This window comes from Lepisma saccharinum, chromosome 4 (assembly GCF_977018435.1).
Source record: "Lepisma saccharinum chromosome 4, izLepSacc3.1, whole genome shotgun sequence".
Lineage (NCBI taxonomy): Eukaryota > Metazoa > Arthropoda > Insecta > Zygentoma > Lepismatidae > Lepisma > Lepisma saccharinum.
In genome coordinates, this window is record NC_139232.1 from 56,793,618 (window position 1) to 56,820,772 (window position 27,155).

General features: G+C 34.8%; 1 protein-coding gene across 1 annotated transcript in view; it reads right to left on the reverse strand.

The window, feature by feature from the left end:
• mmd (disintegrin and metalloproteinase domain-containing protein mind-meld) overlaps positions 1 to 27,155 on the reverse strand; it is a 608,670-nt gene that overhangs the window by 67,745 nt on the left and 513,770 nt on the right. Inside the window, exons 19-22 of the mRNA XM_083121407.1 lie at positions 19,764 to 19,944; positions 11,166 to 11,268; positions 4,292 to 4,330; positions 1,178 to 1,330 (exon numbers count right to left, since the gene is read on the reverse strand). Of these exons, the coding sequence (XP_082977533.1) occupies positions 1,178 to 1,330; positions 4,292 to 4,330; positions 11,166 to 11,268; positions 19,764 to 19,944 (476 nt within the window). The remainder of the gene's footprint in view (positions 1 to 1,177; positions 1,331 to 4,291; positions 4,331 to 11,165; positions 11,269 to 19,763; positions 19,945 to 27,155) is intronic.

Consider the following 27,155-nt stretch of genomic DNA (forward strand, 5'->3'; position numbering starts at 1 on the left):
GCAGTTTCAGCCCACAATCATCTGTCTCATCTGTTTCATTTTCATACATCACTGTGTTGGTAAGATAGGCTTAACTACATTTTAATATTGAGATAATGACTACGTTTACTTAAGTTTCAATTTCACTGCATCTTTCACATCACGGTCGAGATTTACCACAGACAAATTACGGTTATATGTGTACTACTTGAATTTGAGCATTTGCTGGTTATTTAGCCAGCTCAAGTGTTAAGAAACTTAGAACTTCACTTGAGAAATATTTTCTTGATAATGACGAAACCAATTTTTTTTATAACTTTCTTGTGTTTGGATGCCTATCATCTGAACACCTTGTATATGCTTATAAAATATTAACTGATTATTAACATCTGCAGTGCAAATGGAATGAACTAAAATACACAAATTTCTATATAATGATTGATATAATGATATGGAAGTACTCATAGCGTGGGCCATGACTTTAACAATGTTCCTAAGAGGAAGCTTATATTGTATCAAGCAGTTTTCACTCCTATTTATGTTCCATTCGTCTCTTGTGAAAGAAAATATCTCAAACAACACAATTTACACTCAATTCAAAGTAGTCATTCACAAAGCTGAACCATTCAACAATTTTAATTATTTTTTTTTACATGAAAAATGATGATCAAAATTTAGCAAAATATAATCCTAAATGCCATTTGTTCCTGTACCTTTTTCAAATGATAACTTTCTATTTTGTTGACGAATATTTTATAATTAAGTTTTCTAAAAAAAATAAACTAAAATTAAAGGAAAGAAGAGAATATACACTATTGAATTATGACATTTATAATTCTTGAATTTGTAAGGAAAAACATCAAAGGTAACAATGATCAAAGGGGTAGCATAAGGAGGACCAAATTTATACTTAACAAAAACGTAGGAATCACAACCTCTCACACAGACATACAAACATTCATGGGTAGGTCATAGAGTTGGTAATACCTTGTTTTTTGAAACTTTACTTTCATATGAGGCAATGCCACTTTGGTCTTTAGGCTCTCACTCTTTCTTATTTCTCCTTTTCTTTTTAAAACAAATTCAAATAACGCAAAATACTTATACTTAAAGAAATGCATTATCTCAATAAATTTCATACTTGCCAGCAGAAAGATACACAACACTCCAATCTGTAACTCACATAACAATCTCTTACCTATATGAAGGCATATTTCCGAAACTGATTATCCGTTTAACATTTTCCAAAGCTGCCTCTTCCGGGTTATGGGTAGATGGTCCTTTGCCGGCAAACTTCTTCACCATTGGCTTTTTTACGTACGGTGGATCGTACTTCGGCATGGTGCTCTTCCTTCTAGTAGGAAAATTGAAAAAAATAGTTTTTTCATCACAAAAGATGAAATTCTAAATCTTAGCATCAGCTAATTTCAAATTTAATGTATTCTTTTTTCATAAGTATGCAAAGCTAGTATGAAATACAATTTTTATGTACTTTAATAAGTTAAAGATTATTCTCTAACAATAATTCCTACACATTAAATCCTACTTGTATTTGGATAATAGCTTATATCAATGAAAAGGATCTTTCCAATTCTACATATATATATATTTGTTAGGTCTCTACTTTTCACAGCATTTCTAAAAAATAGCACTAAAATATTTAAATTGTATAGAGAACCTAAAGACCATGATTGTTAAACTGTGGCATTAACTGATATAATTTTTCTATTTGAATATTTGGAATTGAACACACTACTCATATTACAAAATAACAAGGTATTACAATAATGTAATTAGGTTTTTAGAATTGCATTACATAAATTGTACATTCTTTGAACTGCCCAATACAATAATCTTCTATTTCTTAAAAGATGAAAATTCCTTTAATGTGATATATATTGATTAAAGAGAATTATTTTGAAATTTTATTTTAACTTCATGCAGTGACTATATGCTTGTTAATATCAAAGAAGCTAAGTTTGTCTGCAGTGCTGTGTTTGGAAAGTAGCAGTGCATTGTGATTTATCCAATATTAAGAACAGTCCTACAGAATATCAGCACTGGTGTAGAATTACCTGTATTATTGTCAACAGAATAACAGTATCAAAGTAAAGAAAGTGTTTTGAAGTTAAATTTTCTTACAAAATATAATTCAATACATAAAATTGAAAACTATTATTATTTGTTAAAATGGATGTACTTAACTTTATTTACTTAAGTATTTTTATGTAAGACGTTACATTAATTCATGCAATTATTAAGTTTTCCTTAGTTTTAAAATAGTGAAAATTTATTTACTTAAAAATTAAACATGTTGTCATATGCAAACTGGAGTTTTAGTGAAGTGAAACAAATAGTAGATATTACATGTCAAGAGCTTTTATTAAAATGAGACTTTCACTACCTTAAATGTTATTGATAATTAAGAACTTGAGAGCTTTCTACCTTATGATTTCTTGCAATTCTTTATGTCATTATCTAGCATTAATTCCTTTCAGTAATTTTTAACATAATATGTGAAAAATTATAATATTTATTATGTATTAAACTATTCTGTGAAACTTATTACATATGTAACTCTCAAATTTATTTCTAAACTTATGTTACTATGAAGTATAATCACTAAAGATGTGAATATGATAACTTCATCGACAATTTATAGGCTGAAGATAGCTTAATATGCAATTCTAATCTTAATGCTTTGGCAGTTATTAGCTTATTTTTATAAAATAATGTAACCTATTCAGAATGTAATATTTAATGCAATGATAATATGGTGATGATCTACCACCACCACCATCATATAACATTTATTCATTTTACACTGTAGAAATATCAAGTTTGAGGACCTACCTCGTTGGTTGAAAGAGAAGTTCATCACTGTATGCTTACTTAAAGCGCGTATTTCCATTTCGCATGCAATCGCCAGACTAATTCTCAACCACATGTTACGTTTATCATGCAGTAATATCTTTATACATATATTTCCTTATGCCACACTACTTATGCAAATGTGTATATATATTGCTCTCTCTGCAGCTGCTTCTCTTTTAGAGTAATATTAAATTCATGACAAAGAAATTTTAAAAAGATCTATTCAGTATAAATTTCAAAATTTATTGGCAAACGCAGTTCCTTCTTTTGCTATTATTTATTTTTCATTCTATTTGTAATAATTTATAGTTGCATTTATTGTAAGTTTATAAGCATGATGTTAGGAAACCTGGATATCGTGTGTAATTATATTGTACTCTTTACTGGTTCCTCTTTACGAGACGAACTATTACTCTGGTCACTTAGCTGTTGGTGAAACATCATGAGCAGTAAGTGAGAAGGTGCATAGTGCAGCTACTATGTACAGTGGGAATAGGGTTGATACACACACACACAGACATTTGACGTGGAGACAATCACACTGAAAAATACAAATACAAACCAAAGGAATATGTACAAAGAAACAAACACAGGACATCACAAAAGTGTACTTGATTTAGTAAAAAAAAATTAATAAAAAAAGAAGCCCAGATATCAAAAGGCTTTCGTGTTAAAACTGTACACACAGAGAAAGAAGAGACAGATAGAGAAAGAGAGACAAAAAAAAAACAAAGCCGTAGTATACAGGCAACCACTGTGAATGATGCATGCAAGAAAAAATTATGCCAGATGCTGAATCTGTGAGTATAACTTTCTTAAGGAAGTACTAGAAAAAATACTTTTTTTTTTTTTTTGTTAAATTTAAGAAATGTGATCAGTTGCTTTCTTCCTTGGTTCATTCCACTCATTGGCAGCCCTTTTAACACTTCAGCCTGTGTCTCCCAAGTGGTAACAAAGGTTTAAGAAAGAACACTGACACAAAACAGTGATATTAACTTTTATGGTAGTTTTTACAAGTGCAAGGTACATTTAGTTAAACAAGAAGCAGGTGACACCTGTGCACAAATAATATTTCTTTACAAACTTTGCACAGTGACTTCTTAATGAAAAGATTTTGATTTCAGGAAAAATCAGTGACATAATCGCTACTGCTACTGGTACAAAGGGAACTTCGTACTTATCACAAGTGGTAAAACACAGTAATTTTTTAATTATATACATATATATAATTATATAAGCTCTTATATAATTATATATAAATATTACCTATGATCGATGAGTAGAACTGTAAAGATATAAAAAAATTATATATTACTTGTACCACTTCCAAAAACACAGGTTGAACATGTGATAAGAAGTAAATTTCAAAATGTGCAGCTACATCTACACTCTATGCTCTAATTATGGTAATATTGCTACCTGCTTTCTGCTCACTAACCTGAGACAGAGGGAGAAGTTTTTGTGTACTACGACTGACCTGTAGCAGAGGGCCATCAATGCAAATACTATAAAGACACCCCCTACCACTGACAGAAGCATTGCCACTAAGAACACTGTATTCGTACTATGGTCGCTTGCTGCAACAGTTTTCATTATTTTTTTGGTTATATATTTTTGTCCAAATCGTCAGATCACAGTGATTCCCCATTTGCAGTTTCGTTTTTACAGATATAAGCACATCGTTAGCACAGTGATAACAGTCACCATACATATTACAATATAAATGCAAGCAATATTTTTTTGTTTGTTAGTTGTTTATAGAGTTTTAAAACAAAATGTTAGCATAGTTCGGACAAGTTATTAAGTCATTATGTTTTTTTTAGTTAAAACACAGTCCAACACCGATGATGATGGTCGGTTTTTGACGTAATGGCACCGCAACCATGATGTCAGGAAGCAGCATCGTGCAGGAAGCAAACGTGAGGAGGATCCACATCATGCAGACAGATATAAAAAAGACAGAAAAGAAAAAGAAAAAGTCAGCTGCAAATTAGAGAGCACAACGACAATTTTGTTACAGTCTACATCATTTTTTTTTTAAAAAAAACAAGAAACATTGAAATTATTTTTCCCATCACCATCAGAGAGACCACCACCATCACCAGACATTTGCAGTAAAACTGTCACAAACCAATAAGAAAGAGCATGAACATTAAGCACAACATATACAATGACAGAAAGTCAAAAGTAATTTAACATGACAGGCTTTTTATTATATTGTATTTTTCTTCACATCTAGCAAACATTGTTTTTCCATTACAGTAGCCCTACTGTTGAAGTACAGAAGCTGTGCAGTAGACCTGCAATTAGGTTTCAGTACATTTCAGTTCACAGTAGAATATAGTTAAACGTGCATTGAGTCTAGCTCAGTTTCCAACCTTCCTCTATTACACCACTATTTTGTTTTCAGTGTTAGTCAGATCTTCAAGCAGCTAGGAAAAGGGGGGGGGGAAGGTCATTGAAACACCTTGCTGTCTGAGTCCATGCACGACTACAGGCGTACATCGTTTTTACTGAAAATCCAGTCTGCCATTCCGTGCCTGACTAAAGAAAAGTGCCTTTTTATAGTTTTATAGAATTTCAATTTTTATAGCTTTATAGAATCTTAATTGTTGGAAGAAAAGATCTAATCATAATAATTGAGGCTTTGGCATTTTAGACCATTAATTGAACATATTTTAAGAACACTGTCTCTGACACCTTGCACGACCATCAACAAAATTTTTCTCGCACGGCCCAGGAAGGGTTAAAAACAGTCAAATTTGCACACTATAAACAGTAATGAAATTTCCAATTGATTTTACAATTGAAAACAATTGGTTCCAATACATACAAACTTACAATTCATGAATTGGAAATTGTTCTGCATTTCGAATTTGTTTAAGGTTCAGATTGAACCCAAATCTTTTTGATACCTTTATTGGGGACCTCCAATTGAATCCAATTCATTCCAGTTGAAACCAATTCAAACCAATTGAAATTTCAATTGGAACCAATAGACATTTCCAGCTGGGCATCACTTTGCTCACACTTTTGGCTAATCATGATGGTGAGGATGAATGATGATTAAATGAAACTGATGAAGGGACAATTACAAAGGAACAATCATGTTTAGGCCAGAACTGGAACTTGAAATGCTTTGGGCTAACCTACTAAGGTGGCAATATGACTGTTATAAAACACACACTGAAGAAAAAACAATTTTACATAATCACTCTACCTCATAATAGTTCTTTAAAAATAAATGAGGATTTCTTCTGTAGCCTTATGGTAAAAGTTCCATGGTTTAAATCCTGTTGGAAATTGTGAATTTCACTTAACAATACTAGTTCAGTCCAAATAAGTCTTGTTGTATTATAAAAAAAAGGGAAAGAGGGGGACAAATAACTAAGTTTGCCCTTGTTGGCACAAGACAACTTTCCAGCTGCACTCCAAACTACAACGCCTTGAATAACGTAGTGTGGAAAACAGCACGATTCTGGGCTCTCTGGCTGGTTCCACTCGAATATGATACCGCTAGAGGCGCTGGTGTTGGTCTTGGTGCATGGTATTCATCTGCTTATAATGGAAGTAAATGGAGTTTTCGCTGCAACGTCTGATTCTTTTACATGAAGCATTTCTATGAATGTGATAATTGATATGACATTTAGTACAGTGGTCGCGAAGACAGTAACGAACATTCTATACAGTCGACCACGTCCTGTTATCGTTAAACTATCATTAATAATACGGGAGAAAAAATACGCGTGGAATGCTCTTGGTAACTAAATTTTTGTGTATGAATTAGGTTCATAATTATTATCATCATCATAATTTCTTTTAAAGATATACACACTGAAGCATCCATATTTTTTATATTTACTGTCCCTTTTCTTCCACTTTAAACTAATCGTGACAATGATGATAATTATGATTGCATGAAACGACAAGGGGAAACCCACAAAACGTCCTTAATGCCATCGACATGAGTGTAAGGAAACTTTCAGACCAATGGGACAAGTGACACGGGATGTTTACACTGATGTGACTAGTGACACAGACACTTCCAGACTGTAAAATAGCATTCATTGCGTAAGAGGGTTGAAACAGCAAACGACATGTTCATATGTCGTATTTGCATGCTATTTGTTATTTCAGTCAGAAAACTCCTTAAAGGAAGGGTGCTCAGACCGAAGCGATACGCTACAGGGGGAGTTCCCAACTAAGTGACAAGCAACTGCCTTGAAGCGGCACTTCAGTCTATTAGCAAGCGTTTGCTGCTTATTGTGCGAAAAACAGATCTAGGTGACATGATAAGCCACACGAGTCACTTTGTCGCTTGTGTGTTGCTCAAACTGGGACATTTCCTCAATAGCTTGCGTTGCCGTGGTTTGTTGTTCGTGCATGCACAATGCAATGAGTGTCTTTGTTTAGGGATATTGCACACCAAAGCGGCATGTGACACTTATCGCTTGAGGATTTCACCAACCGTATGCTGGCCTGTGCTGCCCATCATGCCTTTACAATGTGAAATGTTGCTCTTGATTGGCTCGTTTCCAAGCGACATGTGTTGCGTCTTGCTTCGGTATGAAAGTTGCCTTGGACCGAAGGACCCGTGTCGCTTTGGTGTGAAATCCTTGTATCGTTTGTCACGTGTCAGTTTGGTCTAAAATCTCCTTGAGGAAACGGTGCAGTCAGAGCTTGTGTCCCTATGGTTCGAAAGGCTGCATTACAGACTGCTCGCTTTCAAGTGACACTTGTGGTTTGTCGCCTCGGTATGAAATATCTCTCAGGATACTATTTATATTCTAATAACATAGAAAAATAAACTCTAATACACAGTCCAAGACCTGATGTCCGGAATCACATTGCAATGTTTCTTCTTGTGTTACGCACGCATGCTATTTATTTATTTATTTTATTTTACTTTTCTTTCCAAATTAATGCCATTTCGTGACTGCAAATCACTCCACAAATATAACTGTTTCCATCAATTCATGTACCGCCTTTCAAGACAAACAAATCTACATAATATATTCAAAAAAACTAACAAAGCCACATTGCTTTCATAAGAAAATTAGCACCGATACTGATCTCACTGCCATCTATGTTCTCATCCATCTTGGGAACCAGTTTCTTGGATTGTTTTCCACACTACGTTATTCAAGGTGCTGTAACTCCAACAAAGAAAAGTTAATGGTGGATGGAAACAGAGCATCATCAAAATTGAATAGCATTTGAAAATTATAGTGTTGGGTGTATCAGGATTGTGCAACATGGTACTGAAGTTTTTATACATCTGAGAATTATTGTGTTTAGCGCAATGACATGAATTCACATAAATGGGTTGCAAATAAAGACACATGCACAGTGTCTCAATAAGCACCACGATCAACCCATGATACTGTTACCAATAGTTAAAGGGCTAGTCTTGACATGTGTATCCCTTCATCACTTTCACATAATCATATTCATCCTTATTGTCATGATTAGCCAAGTTAGGAGTTCAATGAGTTCAGTCGCAACAAGAACGAGACTTCAGTTACACATTTTTTAACAAATGCTTGTTCGAAAGAATGCTGCTTTTGGAATTCAAGATCTCTGTGAAGATAACATGTGCCACCCATTCCCATGAAGGTTTTCTTATCAGCTGTAACCAGTGGGGAAGAGACTCTCGACTTGGAATTCTATTTTTATTTCACTTGCATCGGTGCATACCGCAGGCAATTTTTTTCAAAATTTCTACCCAAAAAACTGGTGCGTGTTATATGCGAAATAATACCAACAGCTAACATGAAACCACGCATGCTTTTCACTATGTCACTGTGTATAATATTCATATATCAACAGGCGTAAAAGTACAAATTACGCCAATGAGTTTCTCAACATTCACAGAAAAATATCGTAAACAAATTCACTAAAAATTGCTTCCGCAGTGTTTTTTACCCTTCTATCAGAATGTTTTGCATCACCAAACAAAGCAGCACCATTCTGGCGGCAATAGGGTGCCTTCCATCAGATTGGAGAAAAAAGAAAGTAATTTGTTTCACAGTTGAGTTGTTATGTTCCCACAATGTAATATTACTGACTCATTGGATAACTGCTTCTTTGTGCCTTTGCTAAATTTATCCCATTGTTGTAACTGTAACATCAATAAAACTAAAAATAAATGTTCTCGAAACATTACATCAAAAATTGTCTAACAACTGCAAACTACAAGAGAAATAATGGCCGATTCTTTTGCAGAGCCCACAAAAAATGCTGTGTAACACATTCATGGAGTTTAATTATCCTGAAAATTATGCAAAATTTGAAGCTTCCATTTATTTTGCACCAACACTGTGTTAATAATTGTATTTTGATAAGTTATATATCAATTCTGATGTAATTTTTGACTATTTTGGAGCAGGACTCTGGTAAATTGATGCTTATAGTTGGAATGGAAATCTTACTCACTAATTTTCATCAATATTTTGAATATTTTGTAAATTATTACAATTTTCATGTAGAGTAGTGTGCAAATTAATCCGAACAAGATACACATTTGGCATTTAATGCCATTGCTGCAATAAACATAACTATACATGTATTTAGAAATAACCCTTGTTTGTAATCACATCTTTTACACGTTTAGGTATGGATGACACTAAATTTGCACAAATGTTTTTAATTTCTTCATCATGGTATCACACGTTAACAAGGGCACAAAACATTTTCTCCTTGGTTGAACAATCCACTTTTGACACCCTTCTTTTGCAGATAGACCATAAATTTTCAATTGGATTTACGTCAGGTGAGTTTCCTGGCCAGGAGAGTATTTGTACATTGTTATTATCAAAGAACTCATTGACTTTTTGGAGATGTATGACATTTTGCTAGGTCCTGTTGGAAAACACCATCACCATCAGGAAAAGATTTCTTGAGATGAGGCATGACTTTTCGTCGCAGTATGTCAATATATTTATCACTGTTCATGATCCCCTTAACAGGAACTATTGGTCCAGACCCTTCAGATGTAAAACAACCCCAGAACATTATTTTCGGGGGGTCTTTTGGAGTTTGCTGCATGTGTTCTGGTGAAAGTTTTTCACATTTTCCTTTACGAACGAAAGAAAGAAACCTTGTGACCATGCACTTCAAAATGGCATTCGTCTGAAAAAAGCACTTTCTTCCGGTCACTCACGGTCCAGTCCCGATGACATTTTGCCCACGCTACATGCTTTTTACACATTTTTTTTTTGTAAGCAACAGCTTTTTCAATGGCCAACAAGCTTTTCGTCCAGGTGCAAGCAGTCTGCGACACTATGTAGTAAAGTGGAGGTCCACTCCACTTGACAATAAATCACGTGTTAAATCAACAGCAGTCACTCTGGGGTTCTGTTTGCTTTTTCTAATAAGAATTCGGTCATCCTGCAACAAAGTCTTCCGTTTGCGACCACGTTTTCCCTTTCTTTGAGGCTGGATGGATCCAGTCTCTCGGTATTGTTTCAAAATTAAATTAACCGTACCCAATCTGACACCACATTCTGTAGCAATTTGTCTCTGTGTCATTGAAGTATGCTGTGATAACGTAACAATTTTCAACCGTTTGCGTGGCATTGTATCCATTTGGGCAGCAGCTGAAATAAGAACCACTCACACAAAAAAACTTACCTTCCGCTTGGCACATAACTTGCAACACAACTGACTCTTTGTCTGTCGACGATAACAAAATACTTCAACAATAGACTCCACTTCGGGTCTTCAACAATGAACTATTGAGTAAAAATGGGTCGTTGTTCATAGCACAGGGCATTATCGAGAGAGAATGTGCAGTTATTTAAAAAAAAAGTGAAACTAAAGCTTAAAACTGCAACATATTTTAAGATTATTGTATACCTGGAAGAGTATGCATCTTGTTCAGATTAATTTGCATGCTACTGTATCAATTGGAATCAGAATATCGACATTGGTATTGATTCAAAGTGGTGTCAGGTCAGCCCTACTATTTGGTTCTGCTAGATGATGATACATATCAGAATCAGTTAAACATTGACATTGGAATCTGTTAAAAAAATATCAGTGAGTACACTCGAATTGGTATATTTTCTACTTCATTCCATCACTGATAAAAATGTAAATGAAAATTTCCAAAATAATCTTTCATTTTTTGGACTAAAAGCGGCTTTCATTATCATGCCCCTTTTACTTGTTTGTGACAGTTAACACTACATGATGCAACATGAACTACAACAAAGTACTGTGAAAGAATATCCATGTAAGTATGAAACAATTATCTACACTTCTCCTTTGGCAGGCATGTAGGAAAAATGATAAATCCCCCAACACTGTACCTGTAGCAAACAGCTGCTAGTGCAAAGCAAATGAAGACGCCCTTAACCACCCCTACGAGTATAAACACCATAGATAGGGTACTCAGGTTGTTATTGCTGTCGTCTGGAATGAAAAGCGAGTGTTAGTACTGTAGCCAATAGAGACTGACCAACACCTATTCACATCTGTTATTTGATCTGGATTCAAAAATCAAGACCCTGACGAGTACCTGAAATTTCTTAGAAAATGAAAATCAATTCTCCTGATGATCGAACCAAGGTCCTAGTAATTTGTAATACAATTGCAAATGAAAAGATACTTCATTATATTGAAATAGTAGTCTTTATTAATTTCAAAAAGTTTAAAAAAGTGCATCTGAAAGCAAAAATCATAGAAGCACAAGAGAGATTAGCATATGCTAATATTATAAGATTAATTTACATTGGATTGAATAAAAAAGTTTATCGTAATGAATTGTTTATGTTGTCTAAATTTTTTCCTCATTTTTATTACACACTTGACTTGTGAACTTACATAATATTAAACAACACATGTAAAACTCTTTTCAAAAACGTGTTTGAAATTTTTTTAACCATATTTTCTTGTTTTTAGTGATATATTATTGTATTCTTGCATAAGATACACAAGTGAAATATGTAAAGAAGCCAGGGATGGCTTGGTACCAGAAAGTAAGTAATGTTAGGCCCAGCACCTGGTTAGAATCCTTGCTGCATATGTAGTTTTTACTATCTTTCTATGACAGAAAATTCTATATTGTTTGGTTATCACTTAGAAGAACATAGACTAGTTTGGCAGCATCAGGAAAAAAACATTCGTGAAAATCAGATTTAAAAATATTATTTACTGAAATATAAAAATTGTAAAGAAAAGTGAATACCAAGAGAAAAATGAGGAAAAAGCATACTTTTCTTTCTAAAAAGGGAAGTTATCTCTGGAAATAATCAAATAAAAATAATCAGTACTTTAAACAGATATTATTACACAGAAATATGAAAATCTAGGATACATACATGCCTATTTATTCCAACTTAAAAAGCTAAAGATTACTTTGCAAACCATATGAAAGTAAGATATTCTGAACATCATACATATAAATTTTTGCAACGAGACTGAAAAGAGAAGAGGAATTTAGAAATATATTTTTGCAACGAGACTGAAAAGAGAAGAGGAATTTAGAAATATATTTTTCTGACCAATATAACCAAACCCACTTTATTGAGACAGCAGTTTCTTTATAAAGGACAAACAGATGCTAAAACGGTTTGTTCTGTGCTTATAGTTAGTTAGTGTTCAACTGGAACATGAATGGTGTGAATGAAATGGGTAAGAGAAAGGGTCAACATGATTTTGAATGGGGCATGACATTTTATGTTTGGCCCTTGCTAGAACTGTGATACTGATGGGATTTACGATACTTACAGTTTCACGATTGCACCTAGGAGCAGATTTAAGTACCTGTAGGCCTGGATCTAGGAGTGGATCTATCTTAATGAAATGATAAAAGACCACGGTGTTTCCTTTCATTTATTTTATCATTACTTTGCACTTATTGGCTATTTGAACTGGGCATATAAATATTATTCTTATGAGAAGACATTTCTTAGGCCCACCTTGGAACAAAAAAGGTTAAATTAAATCACTTTTCTCTGTTTGCAAAAATTATCAGTACAATAATATTTTATAAAATACTTAAAAGTACTTACGTTGGTGATTTACATGAAACTACGTTTCGGGATATAACTAATTCCTTCATCAGGTAGACATACTATGCCAATTTAATTATGACATTGGCTGCATCAGACAAGGCGTGGATCAGGAGGTATGGTAAAAATAAGTAAAAAGGTTAAAAAAGACTTAAGGCTGCTGAGCACGTAAAAGTGCCTTATTCCTAAGATTACGTTTAAATCCTGATGGCTGTATCCATGAAAACACTAAAGCAATTATACTCGGAACATGTTAAAAACAACTTTTTCAGGAGTGCCTCGATAGACGCTGTACACTAGACTGAAGAGGCCTCTCATGGAATGTCGGAAGTTGTGTGGTGCGGTGCATTTCCCCTGTTACTTGCTTCCCCCCCCCCCTTTACTTCCGTTGGGTTACGTCATATCTAACTCGAAATCTATTATTTCGCGAGACGCGTTAACCACGGCCAAGGTGACCTGGAAGCCGATTTTTTCCCAAGTTGTGTCCCACCTTTTGAACATTTTTATCCACTTTTCATCAATGTTCCCATCTTCTCTATTTAATTTATTATCCCTTCCTTTGCAGATATAAGCTGTCTCGTATACAAGAAAAAATAAAACTGGAGATGAAAAAGGGGTTTACAGTATTACATGTTCCTGTAATAAAGAACATGCTGGCCGGAGCATGAAAATTAGATGGGGGCGAACATGCCAAAGATATAAAAGAAGGAACACCAAGAACCGGACTTTCAGAACACATAATTGAAGAAGAACATGAAATTCAGAAGCGGGAAATTAGTAGGGTTGACCACAAACCATTAAGTAGGAATGTATACGAGACAGCTTATATCTGCAAAGGAAGGGATAATAAATTAGATTGAGAATATGGGAACATTGACGAAAAGTGGATAAAAATGTTCAAAAGGTGGGACACAACAAGGAAAAAAATCGGTTTCCAGGTCATCTCGGCCGTGGTTTACACGTCTCGCGAAATAATAGATTTCGAGTTAGATATAACGTAACCCAACAGAAGTAAAGGGGAGGGAAAGGAAGTAAGAGGGGAAATGCACCGCACTGCACAACTTCCGACATCCCATGAGAGACCTCCTCAGTCTAGTGTACAGCGTCTATTGAGCCACTCCTAAAAAAAAAAGTGGTTTTTAAACATGTTCCGAGTATAATTGTTTTAGTGTTTTCATGGATACAGCCATCAGGATTTTAATGTAATGTAGGAATAAGGCACTTTTAAGCGCTCAGCAGCCTTAAGTCTTTTTTAACCTTTTTACCTATTTTTACCATACCTCCTGATCCACGCCTTGTCTGACGCAGCCAATGTCATATTTAAATTGGCATAGTATGTCTACCTGATGAAGGGATTAGTTATATCCCAAAACATAGTTTCACGTAAATCACATACTCACCAACGTAAGTTCTTTTAAGTATTTTATAAAATCTTTTTGTTATATTGTACTGATAATGTATACTATGTGAGTAAGTCACACCTGCATCAACATGAATACTGTTTGCAAAGGGGGAGATTATTAAGCAGGATAAATTGAGAGAATTCCATCAACTCCTATGTCACCAGAAAAGACAAAAAGAAGTTTCCAGATCTTACTCAAGTAAGTGCACTTACTTATTTATTGAAATCTAAACATGAATAAAAAATTGCACCATGTTATTGAAACATCAAATCAAGCATTGATTGGAGGCTAGGTGAATCCTAGAGCTACTCTTGTAGGAGATCTGACACACTGGTCTCCTGCATGATAGTTAGACATCCTACCGACTGGCTCTGAATACAGCTAAGTTTGATGCATGTAAATTGCATTTAGATCATGAAGAAGAAAAAAATCAGGCTTTGAATGCAGGCAAATGAGGAACTAATAAGTCACTCCAGTTGCAAAATGAAAGTGAATGACAGGTGTCTTCGTTTTTTTTTTGTTTTTTTTTTCAATCTACTGTATGCTCAGATAGGCTAATCAGGACTATGCCTATAGTTCCACAGTTCAAAGTGAAATCCAATCTAAAGAATGAACCTGGGACCCCTTGATTACAAGGCAGCAGCTTTACCACTATTGCATAAGGCAGGCCCAGGAAATGTTCTGGAGATGGGTATGGAGTATTGTGCAGTACAACAGGAAGGCCAAAAGTAAACAAAACACAGCTGATTGCAATGTTGGCATTACAGCTAGCCTTATGGAGTAGTAACTTGGGCACACCACTGCTTGATATTGAGAAATCAAGATCTCTGATTTTTCCAGACATGTGAATGAACAATTTTGTTCGTTACTGGCCTCAGAATCACTAAAGAAAATCCTGGTTAGTGAAATCTTCCATGGCTCCTGTACATTTATAATTGAAGGTAAAAATGCTGCCTGGTGCAGGTACATGTAGTAGATGCTAATGGTTATTGACTGCCTGCAAGTTGTTGAAGCATGCTGGGTACTAGTGGACAATGGAAAGGTTGATCTGCAGATAGGCAAGTTGGGCTGGTTCACAACAGCTGGTTGCCATTGTGGCGAGCAGCCCAAGTACGTAATGGATCACATTTGCAGAGGTAAAAATTAAAAGTTTACCTTGTTTTAATGCATGTGTATTTAACCTTTTTCTCTTCCCTGATGAAGACCACGAGTGGGTTTGAAAATTCGGAATAGTACTTGTTTATTATAAAATTAAAGGGTGATTCAAAGAGCATGCCGGTTTGAAATCACTCGGCATGTTGTTGTTATGTGGTTAGCAACAAAGGTGTGTAGTACATTGTATTCTGTGAACCTTCCGATTTAAAAAAAAAAAAAAACTGTTGGTTGAGAATTGCTCGCCATATTGTTGTCAACTGTGCACCATCAGAATTCAGTCTGTGTGTGAACATGGAACGCTTCACAACGGAGCAACATGTGCTAATTGTGAAAACGTTTTGTCAAAATGGAGAAAGTTGTGCTGCAACTCTCTGTCGACTTTGTGCAAGTTTCGGGCATGATGAAGAACCGAATGAATCAACAGTGCATAGACTTATGAAAAAGTTCAATGAAACAGGTTCAACAGTCCTGCGTTACAGTTGATCTGTTGAAAACATTGCATTGGTTCATGATAGTGTGATTGTTAGTCCAAAGAAATTGGTTCGTCGCCCTTCCCAACAATTGGGCATAGGATATTTTTCACTGCGGCGAATTCTTGTCCATGATCTCCATTACCACCCCTATAAAATTCAGTTAACCCAAGAACTGAAAGTGCCTGATCACCAGAAGAGGCGAGCTTTTGTTGACTGGTTTCTGAGAAGACAACAGGAGGACAACGGCTTTGCGAGGAAAATCTTCTTCAGCGACGAAGCACACTTCCACTTAAACGGTTTTGTCAACAAGCAAAATTGCCATATCTGGGGATCAGAAAATCTGTACACGGTTCATAAAAGGGAAATGCATCCACAGCGAGTGACGGTTTGATGTGGCTTTTGGGCAGGTGGTGTCATCGGCTCTTATTTTTTTTGAAGATGAAGCAGGACAAGCAGTGACAGTTAATGGAGATCAATACCGTACAATGATCAGAGATTTTTTGTGGCCTCATTTCGATTCAATGGACATTGAACAGTTATGGTTTCAGCAAGTCCGGTGAAACAATTTCATTGCTTCACGAGAAGTTCCCGAATCAGCTCATCTCGCTTCATGGTGACCAGCAATGGCCCCCAAGGTCATGTGATTTAACCCCTTGCAATTTTTTCCTTTGGGGTTATGTTAAGTCTTTGGTGTATGTCAAGAAACCCTGAAACATCGGCGAGTTGAAGGATGAAATTCAATGAGTTATCGGTGAGATCGACATGCAAGTTTGTGAGGCTGTGATCAACAATTTCACAAAGAGATTTTTGTCCGATATGCCCGATATCATTTTCCATACCTAAAATGGGAAGATTTGATTAACATGTTTCTGTCCTTGGTACATGTATTTTTCCAAAATAAAGTTCGTATATTAAAACCGTGTGCTTTTTGAATCACCCTTTACTTCAAATATTAATATATTAACTTGTATTTTTCATGAATGACAAAAGGGTCATGTGTAAACGTTCTTGAATACTTCGACATAATTACATATTTGGTGGCTTAAAGTAGTGAAGTTATGGAAAAATTAATAATGAAGTAGGGTTGAGTCTACACTGGTACAAACAGCATGTTAGCTGCATCAGTATCAGGCAATACCAGCTGTATCCGCATCAGAGTTTCGGTTGGAATTTAATCATTGAAACTTTCTATAGTCTGGGTGTTTTACAGTGTTTGCAAAATGCCCCACAACACTTTCACAGAGTGTAAATATTGTGTAAATTATGCAAAATATTCATAATTATTATTTTTGCGAAAACATTGTGGGCAGAAATGGATTTGTATTTAAATAATTATTAGATGTGAAATTATATTTTAAAGCAAAACTGTTAGTTTGATATGGAAAAAGCTTATAGATTAAAAGCTATAAATACTCTGAGCTGTTTTGAATTGTTACATTTTTCAGGTACAGGTATCGGTGGGAATCAGTACTGGTATCGGTATATATTGAAAGTGGCATTGTCTCAGTTTAAATTATATACGCATGGAACGACTGTGGAGGAGTAAAGTACATTTAGAAAACCTACAAAAATACTAAAAAATGTGCAATAACCTACAAAACATCATAAAATGCAATAGAGAAACAATATTTTCTTGTTCTTACTGAAAGAAAATGAACTACAGTTATGTATAATATTATCATTAGGGGGAAAAAAAAGTTTCATAAATATTATCAATGATTCTTGAACAGATTTAATGACTTGATAGCATTGGTTATCTAACACAAGAGGTACAGAAAATAAAGATGTCTGTCACAGATCATATCTTGCCTCTCTTTATTTGCATTTCACCTTCCCAGGGTATTTCAGCTTGTATCCAAATGATTATTCAACAAAAAGAGCCTAAAATCATAAAAGTTACCTTACAAGGTAATTGATAACATACAATCACACTTCTTAAAGCAAAATTTTTTCCTCTGCTTTGAAAAGGAATTGCTGGTATACTACTACTTAATATGTTAGTACCAAATCTGTAACACGTGCAAGAAGAATGATAGAAACTAAATATGTACCATATAATTAAAAAAGCTTTGCCCGAAATAGTTGTTACAGAATAACCAACCTGAACATACCAAAGAATGAAATTTAAGTTGGAAAATTAACAATGCACACATAAATATATATACACACATACACAAAGTCACACATATGCCTTTTTTCACATTCATCTTATAATTTTTATAGATACTGCACTCTTAAAATTTACATTTATAACTAAGATTGTGGTACTGTAGTAGAAAACCTTAAAGCCTTCTTGAAGAATGTGTTTTGGAATGATAAAATTAGAAGCAAGGCAACGTTCACTGCCTTATTTAATTTACAAACTACCAACAATAATCTTCAATCTTGGAGGAGAAACATCATAAAAATTATTCAAGAATAAAACAAAAATATGGATAGAAATATATTTATTGAAATATATGTTTGTTTATTTAACCCAGGAGGATGCGCATGGTGGGGATTTGACAGCAAATTTCTTCCTTTGCTTGCCTTTTTGCACATTCTTGTTGGTTTGGGTCCTTCCCCCAACCTTATCTATGCTGGACATGGGGGGGACGAGCTGGCTAGCCAACAGTTTTAATAGTGGCCTTCTAGCATTTAAAAGGCACAGTTCTGTTTCGTCTCGGTGCTTTTGACCACGTGCACTTTCTCATGTCATAGATTTAACAATAGATATTTATTGGATTTTTTCCCCTTAATTATGAACCCGGAAGAAGAGGTTGGAATTCATGGGCTTCAAAATGAAGAAACAACGTGATAAAGAACTTGAATGGAAATTTGAAAGAGTAAGATGACACCTTTTTGTTGAAGAATGTAAATCAGAAAGATAAAGAAAACGCATCCACTGCCCACTCTACACACGTCATGAATACATGGTCTTTTAAGGTGTGGAATGTGCAAATGGAAATTTTCTTGGCAATGAAGAGGATGTGGGGTAAAAAGATGAAATAAATAAATTTGATAAAACTGGAGTAGTAAACATACAAAATATACTACAATTGTAAATAACTTTTATTGTCATTATTTTGTTCTCTCAAAAACCATTGCATTAAAGTTACATAAAATTATGTTTGTTTCATAATTAAATTGTATTTTTACAATACTAAAAATGAACAAGAATAATTACCTATAAAACTTTGGTAACATAGTGTTTCTTTTGCCTATTATATTCTTCAAAAATAAAGAACAAAACATTTTCTTTAAATCGTGTATTAAACTTTCGAAAATTCATACCAGATTTATATATTGTATTAAAAAATAAAAAAATACATCTAAAAAAAGAATGAAACAAAAAATACAAGAAAACTAATTTCAAAATATGATCAAACAAACCAAATGGACCTAAATATTCGAAAGCGGTCATTTTGAACTCGAGTGCCTCCTCACATAAGATGTCGCTGTGCATGTTCTCCTGGGTTAATCAGCTGTAGTCTTTGGATGTAGCCCTTTGCAACTTTTATTCAAATATACTAGCAGCGTGTCTTTTCCAACTTTTGAGATACATTTAAAATGTCAATATAAATTTTTTATAAAAAGTAAGGGAAAACTAAAATTTAATGATTGAAAAAAATTTTATCTCTGCTGTCTACTGAATTTTGTACTGTTTATATATCTAATGCTACTGATAGCATGAACAATTACTTAAAATTTAGAAGCATTAATACTTTTAATTTATGGCCAGAAAGAAGTTATTATTCTTATAAGTTTCCAATAGTTTTCAGTAGGTAATAACTACAATCACAGTGTAATTGAAACTGATGGTTGGTATATTCCATTAAAAATAATTATATCTAAAAAATAACACATATTTCTCTTCAACTCACCATAGGGGGTACTTTTGCTGCTCATGTTCTTAGACAAGTCATCCTTCCCATCTGCTTCGGTTGGAGGGAATGGAAAGGGAGTAGTACGGGGGTAGTAATTATGAGGAGGGTGGAATATAATTGAGCAATCGGAACCACTCCAACCAGGATCACAAAAGCACCGGTTAATATTAGTGCACACCTGAAAAGAGAAATTTTTTATTGTTTTACATTATTATTTACCCTTTATCTATTCACAGTACACTGGGAAATGTTACCTGTTATAAAACAATTACAGTTCTAGTTTGCATCATCAGACCCAAGGGAGCTGGAAGAAAAAGCCTGTACTAAGGATTACACACTTTCTTGAACCAATTCCAAGAAAGTTAATTGTTTTTTGTTGACAAACAAACTAATCCCAGAATTACCAGGTCTGTAACATCCATCATCAGATGCAACTGTCTTTATTGCATATTTTCTTGACTACTGGTATCAAATGTGAAGTTAAAGTTTTCAAATTCATTGTTGTTTATTTTCTATTTTACAATTCTATTTGTATTTTTGTTATTTAGCATACCTTTTCTGCCTATTTTGGCTAACTGCGATGATGAAGATGAGTAGTTATAAGACGAAGATGATGAAGGGGCATTTACAAAGAACACTCATGCCCAGGTGGGGCTCGAACTCAACTTTGGTGAAGGGATTGATATTTGACCACTTAACATGGCCGACCACTTAAGGCTCGGCTGGACCTTTGGCATGCTAATGGGCGAATTTTTTCAAATTTTCCTGATTATGTAAGTCTATTAAACTATTGATAATATCTAGACGACAGTGAAAGAAAACTATACGAATATTCATGTCAATGCTCTAGAAGCAATTCTAAGTGTATGTAATTTTTCATATTTAGAAATATCCAAGAGGTTTTTGGAATGGAGAGGAAAATTTGAAAAAAAATCACCCATTCGAATGCCAAAGGTCCAGCAGAACCTTAACACGCTCGACCACTAAGCTGGCTTTTATAATTCTAAAGTCTTCTTTTACATTTCTTTCTAATTTATTATTAGTATTTTCAGGTGAAGATACTGTTTATAAATGGTGAATAATACTGTATTTTCCAACACAAAGCATAAATATAGTTCTTGTCTCAAATTAAATTTTTATATATTATTTTATATATTTTTGACATGAACCATTAAATTGTTACACTTATGTATGAATATATTGGCAATAGTATGCAAATACTTTGCGTACCAGTGTTCGAAATTAGCAGATCACCATTTTTGGTGACTAGTAATTCTGATTTCTATACACTTTATGAAAGTGTGCATGTTATCTTGATTTTTCTTTTAATACAGACATGGCTTATTTGATTTTCTCAGGTTATTGGACTATGGATAAATATACTTAAACTTCTGAGACAAATAGTGTAAATAAATAGTTGACGAAATTCATAAGAGAACAACCACCAAAAATCGCCTTGATTTAAATTGATGATTTCTGGCTTTGATGGGTTCCTTAACTGCCAAGTGTTGAAGAGTTGCATACTGTCAGGATTTCGCAGCCGACCAAAAATATATATTTATGTGTGAAAACAAAATAACATTTAAATAAATTCAGATAGTATTAATTGTATTCCTTACTGTGTGGCACTACAAATTATGTATATACTATGTAATTTGGTACTTGACTTTTTTTGGATCAGTTACCATATGGCAACTAAATATCAAAGATAGTATCAAACCCTGTTGGAATACAGTCACAGACACTTCTAGGTTAGAACGATCCTATTGAAAGTCAATAGAAATGTTACAATCGACAGGCTGTCACTGAAATTGATATATGTTTAAGATATTTTCTACAGCAACACAGTTTTTTTATTTTATTTTTACAAAAAATGTGTATAATAATGGAAATTTTCCTGTGCATATAGCCTAATCTGGAAATATCCCATTTAGACTTACTGACATGTTTCTTACCTCCAGGATCAATTATATGTAGAAATAATATAAAACAAAACAAACATATGGCTAAAACAAATTCTTTCAGTATTATTATTATTATTATTATTATTACTTTTATATAATTGAGGAGTGTGAATTATGAAGTTATCAACAACAGTTCTAGAAGTAAGAATCTAATAAGTTTTAAATTCTTGTTATAGAGGTGCCACTATGTGTTAAAATGTTTTGATTCAAAAGATTCTCATACCCAAATATGTTCATGTAAATTTTTCATAATGTGATATATTCTGTGAAGCAATTTTTTTTTTACCTTTAGATTGTCCTGTGGCCTAGAAGAGGAGAGAAATAAAACTTCTTATTTCCAGTTTAGTTCGTTTGAATAATGGCTTAAAAGTTAACATGCAGTATCAGGTTTGATTTATGGCTTCTTAAAATTTAACAGGTTATGGGCCCAGCCCAGGTGTTCATGAACTGTGCTGCAATGTACTTTGGAGTTACTTCATCACAGTGAAAAATTTTATCCTAAATTTTTTGTGATGTACTCATGACTGATCACATGATAGGATGTAGTGCTTGTGAAGCTTTGAATCGAAATTTGTGCAATGTAATTTTTTTTGTACGAAAATTACGGTGTCATGAAAATTGAAACAAATTCGATACTACAATGACGACTCCAATCGTGATTAATAGTGGACAGCCAAACATTGAAAAACTGAGTAAATAGAAAACCGCGACAGCGATACAACTGCGCAGTGTTGCAACCCAGCGAGAGGGATAGCGGGAGGGATTTTCAAAACCAGCGAGAGGGATAGCGGGAGGGCTTTTCCATTCATTTGCTTGCAATACGTGTAATTAGTGACGCGTAATTGTTAATACGTAATTATTGATTCAGGTATGTGTTTTAAATTATTACATTAAAATATAAACATTTTCTCTTCAAATTAGAAAGTAAGAAATCTTTCCATTCAAGAATGAAATATTTCCACTTCCTGACTGAAATATTTCCTCAAGGCGATTTCTGAAGAAGAGCCGAACATGTATCGACAGAATAAACATCAATCTACACAATTCAATTTTTTTGTCCAAAAATTTCTTTAATATCACGTATTTTGAACCCACAATCTTCAGATCACAGAATACTTCTTCGATAAGCAGGCCAATGTTCGCGCTGCGATTTCTCAAGAAGCGGTCAGCGACTCAACATGATACACACATGTATCGATAGAATAAACATTAATCTACCCAATTCATATTTTTGGTCCACCTATTTTCTTCAAAATCACGTTTTTTGAACCCACAATCTTCAAATCACAGAATACTTATTCGATAAGCAGGCCAATGTTCGCGCCGCGATTTCTCAAGAAGCGGTCAGCGACTCAACATGATACACACATGTATCGATAGAATAAACATTAATCTACACAATTCATATTTTTGGTCCACCAATTTTCTTCAAAATCACGTTTTTTGAACCCACAAACTTCAGATCACAGAATACTTCTTCGAAAAGCAGGCCAATGTTCGCGCCACGATTTCTCAAGAAGCGGTCAGCGACTCAACATGATACACACATGTATCGATAGAATAAACATTAATCTACCCAATTCATATTTTTGGTCCACCAATTTTCTTCAAAATCACGTTTTTTGAACCCACAAACTTCAGATCACAGAATACTTCTTCGAAAAGCAGGCCAATGTTCGCGCCGCGATTTCTCAAGAAGCGGTCAGCGACTCAACATGATACACACATGTATCGATAGAATAAACATTAATCTACCCAATTCATATTTTTGGTCCACCAATTTTCTTCAAAATCACGTTTTTTGAGCCTACAATCTTCAGATCACAGAATACTTCTTCGATAAGCAGGCCAATGTTCGCGCCGCGATTTCTCAAGAAGCGGTCAGCGACTCAACATGATACACACATGAATCGATAGAATAAACATTAATCTACCCAATTCATATTTTTGGTCCACCAATTTTCTTCAAATTCACGTTTTTTGAACCCACAATCTTCAAATCACAGAATACTTCTTCGATAAGGAGGCCAATGTTCGCGCCGCGATTTCTCAAGAAGCGGTCAGCGACTCAACATGATACACACATGTATCGATAGAATAAACATTAATCTACACAATTCATATTTTTGGTCCACCAATTTTCTTCAAAATCACGTTTTTTGAACCCACAATCTTCAGATCACAGAATACTTCTTCGATAAGCAGGCCAATGTTCGCGCCGCGATTTCTCAAGAAGCGGTCAGCGACTCAACATGATACACACATGTATCGATAGAATACACATTAATCTACCCAATTCATATTTTTGGTCCACCTATTTTCTTCAAAATCACGTTTTTTGAGCCCACAATCTTCAGATCACAGAATACTTATTCGATAAGCAGGCCAATGTTCGCGCCGCGATTTCTCAAGAAGCGGTCAGCGACTCAACATGATACACACATGTATCGATAGAATAAACATTAATCTACCCAATTCATATTTTTGGTCCACCAATTTTCTTCAAAATCACGTTTTTTGAACCCACAAACTTCAGATCACAGAATACTTCTTCGAAAAGCAGGCCAATGTTCGCGCCACGATTTCTCAAGAAGCGGTCAGCGACTCAACATGATACACACATGTATCGATAGAATAAACATTAATCTACCCAATTCATATTTTTGGTCCACCAATTTTCTTCAAAATCACGTTTTTTGAACCCACAAACTTCAGATCACAGAATACTTCTTCGAAAAGCAGGCCAATGTTCGCGCCGCGATTTCTCAAGAAGCGGTCAGCGACTCAACATGATACACACATGTATCGATAGAATAAACATTAATCTACCCAATTCATATTTTTGGTCCACCAATTTTCTTCAAAATCACGTTTTTTGAGCCTACAATCTTCAGATCACAGAATACTTCTTCGATAAGCAGGCCAATGTTCGCGCCGCGATTTCTCAAGAAGCGGTCAGCGACTCAACATGATACACACATGAATCGATAGAATAAACATTAATCTACCCAATTCATATTTTTGGTCCACCAATTTTCTTTTAAAATCACGTTTTTTGAACCCACAATCTTCAAATCACAGAATACTTCTTCGATAAGGAGGCCAATGTTCGCGCCGCGATTTCTCAAGAAGCGGTCAGCGACTCAACATGATACACACATGTATCGATAGAATAAACATTAATCTACACAATTCATATTTTTGGTCCACCAATTTTCTTCAAAATCACGTTTTTTGAACCCACAATCTTCAGATCACAGAATACTTCTTCGATAAGCAGGCCAATGTTCGCGCCGCGATTTCTCAAGATGCGGTCAGCGACTCAACATGATACACACATGTATCGATAGAATACACATTAATCTACCCAATTCATATTTTTGGTCCACCTATTTTCTTCAAAATCACGTTTTTTGAGCCCACAATCTTCAGATCACAGAATACTTCTTCGATAAGCAGGCCAATATTCGCGCCGCGATTTCTCAAGAAGCGGTCAGCGACTCAACATGATACACACATGTATCAATAGAATAAACATTAATCTACCCAATTCATATTTTTGGTCCACCAATTTTCTTCAAAATCACGTTTTTTGAGCCCACAATCTTCAGATCACAGAATACTTCTTCAAAAAGCAGGCCAATGTTCGCGCCGCGATTTCTCAAGAAGCGGTCAGCGACTCAACATGATACACACATGTATCGATAGAATAAACATTAATCTACACAATTCATATTTTTGGTCCACCAATTTTCTTCAAAATCACGTTTTTTGAAGCCACAAACTTCAGATCACAGAATACTTATTCGATAAGCAGGCCAATGTTCGCGCCGCGATTTCTCAAGAAGCGGTCAGCGACTCAACATGATACACACATGTATCGATAGAATAAACATTAATCTACCCAATTCATATTTTTGGTCCACCAATTTTCTTCAAAATCACGTTTTTTGAGCCCACAATCTTCAGATCACAGAATACTTCTTCGATAAGCAGGCCAATGTTCGCGCCGCGATTTCTCAAGAAGCGGTCAGCGACTCAACATGATACACACATGAATGGATAGAATAAACATCAATCTACCCAATTCATATTTTTGGTCCACCAATTTTCTTTTAAAATCACGTTTTTTGAACCCTCAATCTTCAGATCACAGAATACTTCTTCGATAAGCAGGCCAATGTTCGCGCCGCGATTTCTCAAGAAGCGGTCAGCGACTCAACATGATACACACATGTATCGATAGAATGAACATTAATCTACCAATTCATATTTTTGGTCCACCAATTTTCTTCAAAATCAAGTTTTTTGAATCCACAATCTTCAGATCACATAATACTTCTTCGATAAGCAGGCCAATGTTCGCGCCGCGATTTCTCAAGAAGCGGTCAGCGACTCAACATGATACACACATGTATCGATAGAATAAACATTAATCTACACAATTCATATTTTTGGTCCACCAATTTTCTTCAAAATCACGTTTTTTGAGCCCACAATCTTCAGATCACAGAATACTTCTTCGAAAAGCAGGCCAATGTTCGCGCCGCGATTTCTCAAGAAGCGGTCAGCGACTCAACATGATACACACATGTATCGATAGAATAAACATTAATCTACAAAATTCATATTTTTGGTCCACCAATTTTCTTCAAAATCACGTTTTTTGAGCCCACAATCTTCAGATCAAGAATACTTATTCGATAAGCAGGCCAATATTCGCGCCGCGATTTCTCAAGAAGCGGTCAGCGACTCAACATGATACACACATGTATCGATAGAATAAACATTAATCTACACAATTCATATTTTTGGTCCACCAATTTTCTTCAAAATCACGTTTTTTGAACCCACAATCTTCAGATCACAGAATACTTCTTCGATAAGCAGGCCAATGTTCGCGCCGCGATTTCTCAAGAAGCGGTCAGCGACTCAACATGATACACACATGTATCGATAGAATAAACATTAATCTACCCAATTCATATTTTTGGTCCACCAATTTTCTTCAAAATCACGTTTTTTGAACCCACAATCTTCAGATCACAGAATACTTCTTCGATAAGCAGGCCAATGTTCGCGCCGCGATTTCTCAAGAAGCGGTCAGCGACTCAACATGATACACACATGAATCGATAGAATAAACATTAATCTACCCAATTCATATTTTTGGTCCACCAATTTTCTTCAAAATCACGTTTTTTGAACCCACAATCTTCAGATCACAGAATACTTATTCGATAAGCAGGCCAATGTTCGCGCCGCGATTTCTCAAGAAGCGGCCAGCGACTCAACATGATACACACATGTATCGATAGAATAAATATTAATCTACCAATTCATACTTTTGGTCCACCAATTTTCTTCAAAATCACGTTTTTTGAACCCACAATCTTCAGATCACAGAATACTTCTTCGATAAGGA